Source organism: Lathyrus oleraceus, chromosome 6 (genome assembly GCF_024323335.1).
Source record: "Lathyrus oleraceus cultivar Zhongwan6 chromosome 6, CAAS_Psat_ZW6_1.0, whole genome shotgun sequence".
Taxonomy (NCBI): domain Eukaryota; kingdom Viridiplantae; phylum Streptophyta; class Magnoliopsida; order Fabales; family Fabaceae; genus Lathyrus; species Lathyrus oleraceus.
In genome coordinates this window covers 135,492,940-135,506,812 of record NC_066584.1, presented here as the reverse complement: position 1 = coordinate 135,506,812, position 13,873 = coordinate 135,492,940, and the positions used below count along the sequence as shown (strand labels likewise).

General features: G+C 33.8%; 2 protein-coding genes across 2 annotated transcripts; one reads left to right on the top strand and one right to left on the bottom strand.

Annotated features, from left to right (window-relative positions):
- Positions 1 to 205: 205 nt before the first annotated feature.
- Positions 206 to 6,701, bottom strand: LOC127097453 (kinesin-like protein KIN-5C). The gene is made up of 22 exons (XM_051035948.1): positions 6,466 to 6,701; positions 6,235 to 6,364; positions 5,780 to 5,938; positions 5,204 to 5,692; positions 5,026 to 5,123; positions 4,693 to 4,849; positions 4,237 to 4,306; positions 4,059 to 4,135; positions 3,801 to 3,854; positions 3,615 to 3,695; positions 3,425 to 3,536; positions 3,244 to 3,330; positions 2,996 to 3,171; positions 2,656 to 2,817; positions 2,439 to 2,546; positions 2,098 to 2,256; positions 1,927 to 2,010; positions 1,574 to 1,779; positions 1,393 to 1,494; positions 1,182 to 1,291; positions 845 to 996; positions 206 to 748 (listed from the first exon to the last, which is right to left on the bottom strand). Exons 1-22 carry the CDS (start codon positions 6,522 to 6,524, stop codon positions 524 to 526), a joined length of 3,057 nt encoding a protein of 1,018 aa, XP_050891905.1. The 5' UTR covers positions 6,525 to 6,701; the 3' UTR covers positions 206 to 523.
- A 3,466-nt stretch (positions 6,702 to 10,167) lies between these two features.
- On the top strand, positions 10,168 to 11,337 carry LOC127094410 (uncharacterized). Its single transcript, XM_051033250.1, has one exon. The coding sequence runs from the start codon at positions 10,168 to 10,170 to the stop codon at positions 11,335 to 11,337; it is 1,170 nt and encodes a 389-aa protein (XP_050889207.1).
- The last annotated feature ends 2,536 nt before the right edge of the window (positions 11,338 to 13,873 follow it).

Here is a 13,873-nt window from a genome sequence, read left to right as displayed (position 1 = left end):
AATCATGATGACAGATCCACATTTTCATAAATTTAAAAGAAGACAAATGTCTACCATTAACCGTTTGAAAACCATGCAGTAAAGGATAATGAATTAGGGATTTTAATCAAAGTATTGAAAGATATAGAACTCCAAGTTGAAGAGCTAGTAGAAGCATAAATAGGTATCATGATAAACCAATTTCCATAGCAAAAAAAGATCCTAGTAGCAGCCAAGGAAAATTTATATTCCAGTTATTAAAAACCATAGGTTTAGAATGCTATTTTTGATACTCTGGCCTTCACATTTTTTTTGTAAGTAAATATATCATAATGTAACACAGTAAATGCTATTTTACATTTTCACTATAACAAGATACACTTTTTTTCTTCACATGATTCCGAATGACTATCTCCTCTATTAGTCAAGCATCTATATCATTATAAGGTATTTGTCAAATGAATGACAGGAAGTAACAAAATTGAGCAACATACTCAGAGATGTTGCAAAATATATGTGATTATCTTATTTGATATTAACTAAGTTACGAATGTCCCGTTCTCCCTTTGCCTGTATTTACTTGACTAAGGGGAGAACGAGGTATTTGCGACGGTTTCAACTCCTTTATATCAAGTGATTCATATGAATTGTTTTCCCGAAATTCCTCGATAAGGGCTTCCATTGGTAAGGATTGAAGAGACTCTATTGTCCCCTTACTTGGAACTTCAAGTTCACATCTTGTTGGGGTGGTCCCACATGGCTCATAGTCCTGAAAAATACAATATAACAAGCCATAAACATAACTTCATTAACATCAATATGTCCTATTGAACATTAAACAGAAGATTGAATCAGAAAAACCTACTCTATACTGCTGCTGATAAACATCGCGCGACTTTTCTTCGATTGAAGTTGCTAGGCCAGAGTGATCCTCTCTAAAGGTCTCGAGTGTGTTCACGTGCGCTTTGACAACATTCAAAACATCGGATATGGAATCCCGCTCTTGTACAGACATGTCTGCAAAATATATCACAACAAACGAACCACATAAATGCAACATACAAATTACAAAAGAACTTTGAAATTCATGCAAAATTGTGAATCACATTGCGTGAAAGAATTTAAAATATATATACATGTATATAACTCATCAAAACGATATTGCTAAATCAAAGGACAAATATCATGAACACGACACTCACCATCCAACCGTTGAAAGGTCTCATCATTGTTCTTTTCCGCATCTTTAGCAGCTGTAACCCGAACAGAATTAATCTCAATACCGTGTTGCGTGTTGCAGTAGGTAGCATCCCTGTACCAAATTAATCAATATCAAATGGAAACCAGTAATGAGATGATTAATATTTGAGAAAATAGAGTTAGATGGTTATTTTCAATCAATTTGCCACACACCTGATAAGTGACATTGCTGCCGAAATATGTTTGACTCCGATCTCATTTATAACTTCGTGTGTCTTTTTTGTATTTTGGGAAGCTGATTGAGCAGTATTGATACTAAAGAGATGAATTTAAAAGATATTGTTAGAACGTAAAGCAACAGAAAAAGCGTGAATCTAAGAGAAATAGCACTCACCTTCGTTGTATGAGCTCCTCCATATAACCATGTTTAGCTGTAGAAAATTCTGCGGTGTCCTTTGCATCTTTTTCCGCTTGTGTGCATATGCCCCGCCACTTTTTCTTTGAACCGGACAGAATATCTCCCATTGATGATACATGTTCATCCAAAAATGACTTGCTAGCAGTGCTATTTTTTCTAAGATCCCCGAGCTTTGTATCTACCTGCAAGTTCAACAACCGATCCATTTTCATTTTTCAGTATTAACTGACGGGCACAAACACATGTCATCCCATCAACAATCCTCTCCCAAAGGAGGAAAAAAAAAGAGAAGAAAATGGAATATATCAAAAGAAACACTCGGAACAGACCAGATCAATTTGACGACAAATGTGATTTGATACTAGACTAGTCATATCAGCTATAAGTTTCTCTGCATCAGATCTTGATTGCTCCTGCACATAATAAGTATTGCAATTTTCAATCAGTATCAACAACAAACTATTTTAAAAGGGAATAAATTAACAATGCCATGTTATCACCTCAAAAGCTTTTTTAAACTCGGCGATACTCTTCATTTGTATTTCATCAGATGCAGACGCAAAGTTTTCAAGCCTTTTTGCTTCTTTTAAAAGCTTATCTTCAAATTCCTGAGTGCATTCGGATATATCCTTTATTTGCTCGGCATTGACACTTAATCTCTTTTTTTACAAAGCCAAAAAACAACACAGAAAAAAACAGATCAATTGTACAGTCAAAATAAATGAGGCAATATACAGAACAAAAATGTAAGAAAATATATAATTGCAAGAGAAAAAGCACTAATGTGAATGAGTGACTAAAAGTTATAGATATAAACAACAAGAAACCCATAAGCACTTACATGGCGTAGTTCACTTGCAAAAAGTGTCAATTCGCCTTGCTGAGATGAAAGAGAAGTCTGAAGATCATCAAGTATTGAATCTGCTTTGGTGGCCTCGGATGCAAGAAACTGATTCACGAGATAAAAGTTACTTGTTATTATTGTTGAACGAGATATGTTAGTAAGACATCATTACCAAATAAATGTAAGTAATTTCAACAGTTGTAGCATAGCGTACTTCTTCAACAGAGTGACCATTGGAAGAAATAAGAGATGATAGTTTCTGAAAGGTTTCATCAGAACTCGACTTATGCAAACACACAGCATTTTGCATCGCTTCGACACGAGATATATACAAAGCCCTTAGAGTTGTAACTTTTTGTTTCAAATCAACAACTGCCTACAAGCAACAAAAAGAAGGATGCGTGAATGAGTACAAGAATACAAAAAGTAGAAATGTAAGATCATGACCGGAGTTTCTACTTTCTAAACATAGGAAAATGAATCAACAAATTTAGGAAAAACGTGAAGGGATGTCATAAACAAATAACCGTGACAAAAGATTATTTTACGCGCACCTTATCATGAATGTCCAAAAATGAATGACAAAGGTTCTCCACACATTCAAGGTGCTCGTTCTGTCGAGACAATGATGTTGCCACAGTATTACAAAGAGAACCAACTTGCTGGGTCAGCTCCACTTGAAAATTATTCAACGTAGCTTTGTTATCTATGTTCAATTTTTCTTCTCTACCTAATAAATGCAATAACATATCCATTATTAGGTTCTTATAATCAGAGCGATGAAAAGAATAAGAACACTCACCAATTTTCGAAAACAATGAAGCGTTATCTTGAACAGCTTTCTCCAAATCAGCTCGTAAAATGCATGCTTGATGAGTAAGAGCATTTTCTATTGCACGCAATAAATATCATTAGCACAACAAAGTAAAGAAGTATTTTACAAAATAAATGATGATAAAATTAAAACATACAATCAATCATACCTGCTTTCCTCTGCTCAGAAATGATAAAATCTTTTTCTTTCAGAATATACCGACATTTCTTTAATTCTTCCTCTGTGTTATCAAGCAATATGCTGGTCTGCTTCAAGTTTTTCTGTACGAAAAATAATTGTTTCGTTTATAAGAATGCATATAGAACTTTGCAACAAAAAACAAATACTCAATAACTTACCTCAGTGGTAACGAGTTTTAAGCTCAAATGCGAGCACTGCAAAACTTGATCATCGTATTTTCTTTGCAAATCCTCAAGTTGCTAATTGAAATATACAAAACAAAAAAATAAAAAACTAAGCATAACATGAAAACGGACCAGGCCAAAGTATCATCTAAATATAAGATAGCTGACAAGAAAAGAAACCTTCTTATGACTGTCTAATGCACCATTCATCTGCTTGATCTGATCTGACATGGCCTGACCATTCCAATAAATGAACAAAAACAAAGAAGTAAAAAAATTGGAAAAAAAAAGGAATTTTCGAACTACACAAAATCGTACATAACATTCTCAGTGGTTGAATGTTACATGGAATAAAATACATTTCCGGTTAAACATGTCGAAATATTTGTATTGCAACAATAAAGGAAACAAGTATAAAATAAAATATTAGAAAACAACCTTCTTTTCATTCTCCTGCTGAATGTATCTGTCTTTTGGTATGTAGACGCCATTTTTCTCACGAGCAGCATAAACCTCTTATCAAAATCACAAATTCCACCACCCTCAGAAACTCTCAAAAGAGAGAAAGCTAAAAACCTTACATAACTTTATCAACCATGAGATAAACACAACTAACCTCCCTTAAGGCGTTCGATTTCACCATAGAGATCCTTGATTAGAGTTGTTTTCATCAGTTTTTGGTTAACCTGGTAAAATTAGAATAGACACATTAGAAGGAAAAAAACTCCAGCTTTAATAATGAATCATATCAGAGCAGAATGAGACAACATGTGGCATGGACACATGGTAAATAAAAAGGAAAATATCCGCATATCTAGAATGTCTTATCATCAGTGTAGTATAAGCTCACTTGACAACAAACTTGAAACACTAGTATATGAGTAAAAGGCAAGTTCTCTCAGCAATTGGAATAAGAGAATATTACAGCGTTCATTAATCACCAACAAGCACTAAATTTCCCGCAAATCAAAAATTGAATTGAAACAGCTGCATTCATAAGATAATGGCCCAAAATAATGACTTCATACTAGATATGCACAGTTTAACAAAGCTTTTAAGAACAATAACAAACCTCGGGCTTATTTCTTATGTTCTTCGCCCTGTGTGCATAATCCAATGTGCTCAAGGTCTCCTCTAAGCAATGAACTGCAGGAGAGACAGTCGCTATGATACATGTTTTTGTCCTTCCGCCAAGTGAATCGCGCAATAAACGTGTCAACTTGCTATCCCTAAATTCCAACTATTTTATATAAGCAAACAGGAAAAAGATACATACAAAACATGTAACTGTAGATATCTAAACACAAAGACTCAAACAAAAACTTAATATAACGAAGCCTAGAAGTGAAGGGTGTTAACAAATCGAATGGAACATAATCCAGACACAAACAGAAGAGGGAAAAACCTATAAGGGATATGGCCAAGGTGCTCCACAAGTGCAGAGATCACACGCCCTAAAGTAAGTAAGCTTTTATTGATTTCTCCCGCTTCCCTTGCACGACCCTTAAATATCACAAAAATCCAATTCATTGGGAAATTCCAACAGTGTTTACCAAGTAAGATGTATGCTTAAAGTGTAATACCTCTCTAGCACCAGAACGGGAGATATTTTCCGAACCGGCTAGATCAACCAAATTCAGTTTCCCGCATTTTATAAGTTCTTCACCTTCTCGGGTTGCTTCCTTGATGTGGATTGTAATAGAAAACAAGGAATGTGACCGACTTGATTGTTTGTTCAATAAAGTCTCTGCAGTACGCCGTTTGGCAGACCCCCTTTCCAGTAGTGTAAAAATCTCACTTGCACTTGTTACAATTTCTTCTTCAAGACCCCTTACAAGAACACCGCCTTTACCATCCTCCATAAGAGGAAGCTGTTTTTTTTGCTTCTCCTCTAAAGAAACTCTTGAAATTTCCTCCGGGGCAAGAAAATCAGTGATTTCCTCATTATACAATTCTAAAAAAGTAACCTTCACACTATACTCAGCATTCTGGCCTTCAAGAGTATCAAAAATCTGCTTAACAGCCCGAGGTATGACTCCTGCTTCTGCAGGCAACTCTCCATTAGGCCCACTCTGTATAATAATCAAATAACTTCATCAAACATGATCCATGACAAGACATGCAGGACATTCATTATATTAATTGACACTAGATTGTACCTTTGCCTTTTTGGAATCACCTTCCATTGTGTATGTCTTCCCTGTACCAGTCTGACCATAGGCAAATATAGTGCAATTAAAGCCCTCTAAAACTTCATTTACTATTGGAACTACAGCTTGATCATAAAGATCTTTTTGCTTTGCGGAAGGACCAAAGACCTGCAGCATATACATGACAAATTTTCAAACTCTAGCGAATGCAATAGCGGCTTGGGGCCGCAATAAACGGGTTTGGATTAAAATTTATACCTTTAAAAGAAAACAACAATTTAAAAAAAATTGAGTAATTTATCTCCAAAATTCTAATAGCAAATGCAACTAATGTTGACGGCGGCTTGCAGACCAAGAGTGAAGTGTGTGATCAGAGTCCAAAAAATTAAGGATGAACACTTAGGTTTTGCATAACACAATGAGATAGTAATAAAAAATATTAAGGATTTCGGGGCGAAAAACACCTTATCGAAAGTGAAAACTCGGTCAAAATGCTTGCCAGCAATGTTCTGGGAAACAGACACTTCTCGATTGTAGTCGTTGCAAGTTACAACTTGAGGAGCATTGGCACGCAATTCCTCTTCACTGAAAGGTCTGAAAAGGAACAGAAAATGATAAATGAATAATTAATGATGTATTGATTTGATGATGGAAAAGTGAATGATGATGATGAAATTGAATGAAACAGAGAGTACCTGCAACGAAGTAGGACTTGAACGTTGACGCCTTTTTCTTTCTCATGACGAGTAGACATGTTTAGATTGAAGAGAGAGACAGAGAAAATCGAAAATCTGATGAAGAAGAAGAAGAGAAATGAGAGAAATGGGTTTAGAGTTTTGGAAAAAAAAGGTAATTTTATTTCATGTTTCTAGCGGGAGGGTTTTTTTTCATTTGAATTTATTTAATAAACCCCGAATTTCAGACAACACAGTTCATGAATGATACTAGTACTAACTACTACTATTATTTAATTTTTATAAGACTTTATGAATTGATTTTTAATTAAAAAATGTTTCGTAAACAATTTACATTTTAAAGTATATAACTTGAAAGAGAAAGATTAGTGATGTAATTCAATATTTTTATTATTTTACATATTAATTAATTTTATACAAAAAATTATAAATATTTATGGAATTTTCATTTATTTTATTGATGACATGAAAAAATATTATTAAAAGTAAAAGAAAAGAGAATAATAAATGATAGAAGATAAGATAAGAATTCATTAATATTGAATTGGTAATTGGGATTTTTCTTTTTTAAATTGACTTATAGTTATAGATATAAAGAGTAATATTCAATTAATAATTTATTTATTAATATTTTTATAATTTATTTGTTCTTGGTCAAGATTAATATTATATTATTATTATTATTATTATTATTATTATTATTATTTTAATAAAAATAATAATATTTTATTACGAGTTTAATAAATATATATGTCTGTTTCACTAGAAATTGTAACAATTACTCGTTTTTGACATGCTTGTGTGAGGTGATATGTCAAAATATGCTTTGGCTTATATTTTTGAACTTTGGATTAATGTTGTATATTTATTTAATTCAATTAACATATATTATTTATCTATCTCACTCATCTTTTAATTTGATTTTAAATATAATATTGTTTTAGTATATTATTTAAATCCTTTTTATTATGACACAAAATTGTTTATCATATATAGTGAATAATATAAATATTTTATAGTATATAAACAATTTATATTTTGACATATATAATTAATAAAAATATTGATAAAAATGTAAATTGAATAAATTCAATGTATTAAAAAATTATTAGTATGAAATATTTGTATAAAATGAATGAGATAACTCAATTGATATCTGATAGTTGAGTTAAATACATGAAAAATGATTATTTAAGATTGAATATTTTATGGCAACATTTATTTATATTTACGTATTAATAAATAAATTATTGATATTTATAAATCGTGAATATCTCTATCTATGTGTATAATATGATTGAAAAATTAATAAACGAGAATCATTTATAATTATATAATTTTAAATGATATAATTGAATCAAGAAAATGTGATGATGAGAACTTATTGATTCATTTCATTATGCGGAAAGTTCATACCACTTATTTCTTAGATGCATGTACAATTTACTTTTTTGATATTGGATGAAGCGATTGTTTGACATGAACATTGATAGAATTAGTTACGAAAGTTTTTTCAAACTTACTTGTAAAAGTTGGAGCACTCAAATTCATAACTTGATCATGAATCTCATTATAATTCTTTGGAAAATTTGACATACAAGAAATGATATTTGGTTTCAAAATAGTAACATTGATTTTGATAGAAACTAATTCAATGATGCTCGTGCATTTTACAATATAAATATTATTCATTGGCGTCTTTTAATTTAATTGAATAATACTTTACCCTCTATACGCTCCTTTAAATTTAAAATATCTCACATTTTCATAGAGAAAAATGCATGTGCAGATAAATTAGTTAATTAATTTTTTTTTAATTATTATATTTTGTGAGATTTACTTCCTATTTGTGTTTTTGAAAAGAAATTATAAGATAAATTAGGCATGTCCAACTATCATTTTTTTGTTAGTTTCTTGTTAGTTTCGTTCAGTTTTAGGTCTCCTAATTTTTTTATTTTTTCATTTTTATTCAATAAATTGTTTTTATTAAGGAAATATTCATATTTTATTACTACCATGAGTTGACCAATATACATTGCATTCTCGACATGAAGTTTCTGTTTTATAATTAAATTATTAATATTTAAACTTTCATAAATAATGGACAAATTGTGTGTGACATGTAAACATGATAATTATTAAATTTTAATTCAACTTTATGAAGAAAAATATATAAATTTATCATATTTATAAATAAAAAATCTCAAATAGCAAACAATCAAATTTTTATTATTTTTTATATTTTTAATCAATTAATATTCATAAATAAAACACTAATAAAAAGTATATTAAAATATATGCATTTAATGTGTACACGTTTTTTATAAAAGCTAAATATTATTAAAAAACAATACAAAAATAAAATTAAAAGGACATAAATCAAACCATTTTTTATAAAGCTAAAGATTATTAAAAAAACAATATAATAATAAAATTAAAGAACATAAATCAAACTAAAAAAAAGAATTACGAGGACTGTTAAATGCAATTAAAGTTCTGTTATTACCTTTTCAAAAACTAACCAAATTTATTTGTTGAGTCATTTTAGTTGTATTGTTGAGTTGTATCATTTTATTCTCTCAATGTATAAATACTCTTGTTAGGGGTGTTCGCGGTGCGGTTTATGCGGTTTTGGTGATAAAAATCATCCGATCCGCAAGAGAAAAAAGCATGCGGTTTGGTTTGGTTCGGTTGGCTTTTAGAAATAAAATCAAACCAAACCAAACCAAACCATTGCGGTTTGGGTTGGTTTGGTTGGTTCGGTTTTTTATAATATTTTTATTGTGCCATACATACACCTATAGAGAACAACATAACTTTGTATTTAATCATTCATACATGACTAAATAACATCAAAACTCATCATATTTAGACAAAAATGTTTCATTCAATATACAAAAAATTAGATTAGACAAAAGTGGAATAAAAAACATATAAATAGTAGCATAAAATAATATCGAAGACATTATAATAAAACATAAAAAACATATGAGATGAGAGATTAGAGAAGATGAAAAAAAGAACATAAGAGATGCGAGATTGAGAAGAAAGGTGCGATAAAAATATAATTAAAAGAGAAAATAGTAACATAAAAGATGAAAAAGAAAGAACATAAGAGATGACTTATTAGAGTATAATAGGCGAAACCTACATGGAAAAGAAGACGAGAAGAATGTGTGATACTACTATGAGAGATTTAAGAAGGTTGAAATTGAAACCCTAAGCGTGAGTAAGAGAAAATTGTTTGTAATTGTAAGGTTAAGGCATACTAGGTTTGATGGTTTGGTTGGATGTGGGATAAGTAAAATTTGGGTTGTAACATAATGCGGTTTGGTTTGGTTTAGTTCGGTTTACAAAATATAAACCGCAAACCAAATCAAACCGTGCGGTTTTATTAAAAAATGACCCAAACGAATCCGAACCAAATGCGGTGTTTTGTGGTTTCAGTTTGGTTTGGTTTGGTTTGCGGTTTTCTATTGGGTTGGTTTGGTTTTGAACACCCCTAACTCTTGTAATATTCACAATTCCAATTAATGACAAAATTACTATTCATCCAATATTACTCTTTTCTCTCTAATTCTCTCTCAACTTCATCTTCCCCAAATTTCTTATCTTCCACCATTGTCAAACCTTCAATTTGAGTTTTATGTTCTAACATTTGGCATCAAGAGCCTTGGTTATTGATCCTAATTCGCTGCAACAATGGCAACCGTTTCCAATGATCGAATTCCCACCAATCTCCCGATTCTTGATTCGAAGAACTATGATAAATGGGAGAAACAAATGAGGGTCTTGTTTGGTTATCAAGAGGTGTTTGAGATCGTCATCAATGGAGTTACACAATTAGGGGGAGAGGCTACCGACATTCAAAGAGCTATACACAAAGAAGAGAAGAAGAAGGATCACAAAGCCATATTCTTGATTCATTCGTGTGTTGATAACGACAATTTCGAGAAGGTTGGCGATTGTGAATCGGCGAAGCAAGCATGGGAAATCTTAGAGAAAGCATATGTCGGTGTCGTCAAAGCGAAGGTTGTAAGGTTACAAACTTACAAGCGACAGTTCGAGTTAACACAAATGGAAGACAAAGAAATGATCAAAGAGTACATTACGCGCATTACCCGGTTAGTTAATCAAATCAAATCTTGTGGGGAAATGATTCTTGAGCAGAATGTTGTATCGAAAGTATTGTGTTCGTTAACGTCGCGTTTCGACAACATAGTTGTGGCTATTGAAGAATCAAAGGATCTAACAACTTTGAGCAAGGATGAATTGCAAAGTTCGTTAGAGGCACATGAACAAAGGATGGTTGAGAGAGGCGCAGACAAAGCCAAAGCGGAGATTGCTTTGCAAACGCGTTTCAATGAAAAGAATAAGAGGTCGAAAGGAAAATTTGCGGCGAGAGGTAAATCAAATTTTCAGAATTTTGGTTCAAACGATTCGCAAAATTCAAAGCATTCGACGAGTGAAAAAGGTGAAAGTATCTCCAAGGATAGTGGTCATAGCAATGGTTTTAAGAAGTGTGATAAGAGTAAGGTGCAATGCTACAAGTGTAGAAAGTTTGGACACTTTGCAAATTCGTGTCGTGGTAAATCGAATGAGAATCACAATAATGAAGTCAAGGTTGCTAGGGAAGAGGTAGATCATGAGGACACACTTCTAGTAATGATCACGGAGGAGAGTTATGGCATTACGGATGTTCCGGGCAGCAACTACAGTAGTGACAGTTTGCTGGACAGCAGCTGTACTATTTCGGAAGATAGCGAAAAAACGCATTCGGATCGAAGTGCATTGGTTACCGGTCATGATGGAGTCCAAGGGAGAGATGAGTGGTACTTGGATTCCGGTTGTTCAACATATATGACGGGTTGAAAAGATTGGTTTGTGCAAATCAATCAAGCGGCAAAAAGTAAAGTCAAATTTGCCGACGACACCACTTTAAGCGCCAAAGGGGTAGGAGATATTTTGATCGGAAAAAGGAATGATGGACATTAAAGGATCAAAGATGTCTTGTATATACCAGGAATTAAGTGTAATTTTTTAAGCATTGGCCAATTACTTGAAAGAGGATACAAAATTCATTTAGAGGACAAGATTTTACGCGTTTTGAATTCAAATGGTGTGTTGATTCTAAAAGTGTCGATGGATGCCAATAGAACCTTTAAGGTTGAGTTAAAGGTTATGGAGCATCGTTGTCTAGCTACCGCGGCAAGTAGAGATGAGTGGTTATGGCATTACCGTCTTGGTCACCTTAATTTTAGGGATCTAAGAAAGTTGCAACAAAGTGAAATGGTAACGGGGCTGCCACACATTAGTATTCCAACTGAATTGTGTGAGGAATGTGTGAAGGCTAAACAACACAAGAATGTGTTTAGCAAAGATGCGGGTCAAAGAACCAAAAGCTTACTTGAGGTGGTATGTTCCGACGTTTGCAGACCGATGCAAGTAGAGACTTATGGTGCCAATCGATATTTTGTTACGTTCATTGACGATTTTAGTAGGAAGCTTTGGACATATCTTATCAAGAGAAAATATGAGGTATTTGGAGTTTTCAAGAATTTCAAATCCATGGTGGAGCGCCAAAGCGGTCGTAAGCTCAAAATTCTCAAAGCGGATGGTGGAGGTGAGTATACCTCTAGTGAGTTTGGGAAGTTTTTTGATCTTGAGGGAATTATACGTGAGGTGGTGCCTCCGTATACACCTCAATAAAACGGGGTTGCCGAGAGGAAACATCGTACAATAACAAATATGGTGCGTAGTATGCTTTGTGGGAAAAATTTGCCTAAGAAATTGTGGGGTGAGGCCGTGTCTACAGCCACCTACTTGTTGAATAGGTGTCCCACTAAGAAGCTGGAGAAAATCACACCGGAAGAGGCTTGGAGTGGCTTCAAATCGAATTTTAATCATTTGCGCGTTTTTGGATCAATTGCATATCGTCATGTACCGGACCAACTTCGGAAGAAACTGGATGATAAGGGTGAGAAGATGATATTTGTAGGATATCACTTTACTGGAGGGTACAAGTTGTTCGATGGAAAAAATCAGAAGATCGTCATAACCCGGGATGTGACTTTTGATGAAGTCAAAAGTGCAGAAAATGCAGCAGTAACCGATTATCCTACTAGCAGTAATCGATTACTCACAGAAAAACAGCAGGAGTAGTTTTTTGAAATCACTGATCCGGAGGCTTCCGACACTGTTGTACCAGCACCTACAGTAGCGCAAAATGATGTTGTTAATAATGGTAGACCAGTGAGGCAAAGAGCCTTGCCTCATAGACTCCGAGATTACGAATGATTCCAAGATAACGAAGTGAATAACGATGATGATTTTGTTCATTTCGCGCTTATGGCCGAATCCGAACCAGCAAATGAGGAAGAAGCCTTAAGTGATCCTAAGTGGATATGTGCAATGAAAGAGGAGCTGGAATCTATTGAGAAAAATGGTACTTGGGAGTTGGTCGATTTACCACTTGGAAAGAAACCGATAGGTGTGCGATGGGTCTATAAGGTTAAAGCAAATCCCAAAGGTGAAGTAATCAAGCACAAAGCTCGATTAGTGGCGAAGGGATTCTTGCAACGAGAAGGTATAGACTATGAGGAGGTATTCACACCGGTGGCTAGATTAGAGACTATTCGTTTAGTTGTTGGTATTGCGCATAGCAACAATTGGATGGTTTACCAAATGGATGTCAAATCTGCATTTTTGAATGGTCCTCTTGTTGAGGAAGTCTATGTGGGGCAACCACCCGGTTTCGTGATAAAAAATCAAGAGATGAAGTATTACAAGCTACACAAGGCGTTGTATGGTTTGAAACAAGCTCCAAGAGCTTGGAACAAACGTATTGACGACTTTCTTATTGACATTGGTTTCAAACGATGTGTATCCGAACATGGAGTTTATGTGAGATCGGATACGAATGATGGTGTTATTATACTTTGCTTGTATGTTGATGATCTCTTAATTACGGGCAGCCATGACAAGAGTGTTTCAAGGTTCAAAAGTGAGCTCATGAGAGAGTTTGAGATGACGGACCTTGGTGTCATGAATTACTTCCTTGGCATAGAGTTTCACAAGTCAAAAGTGGGGTTGCTTATGCACCAAAGGAGGTATGCTCTAGATATTTTTAAAAAGTGTGATATGGATCATTTTAATGCTTCTATTACACCTTGTGAGGCTAGAGTGCAGCTGTCCAAAAGTGATGAGGAGGATAATGTCGATCCAACGCTTTACCGGAGCTTGATTGGATCCTTACGGTATTTGTGCAATACGCGACCGAATTTGACTTTTAGTGTCGGTATTGCGAGTAGATTCATGGAGAGACCTAATATGTTTCACTTGGCGGCGGTCAAGAGGATCCTTAGATATGTGAAAGGTACTCTTGGCTGTGGAATTCTCTTTCCCGCAT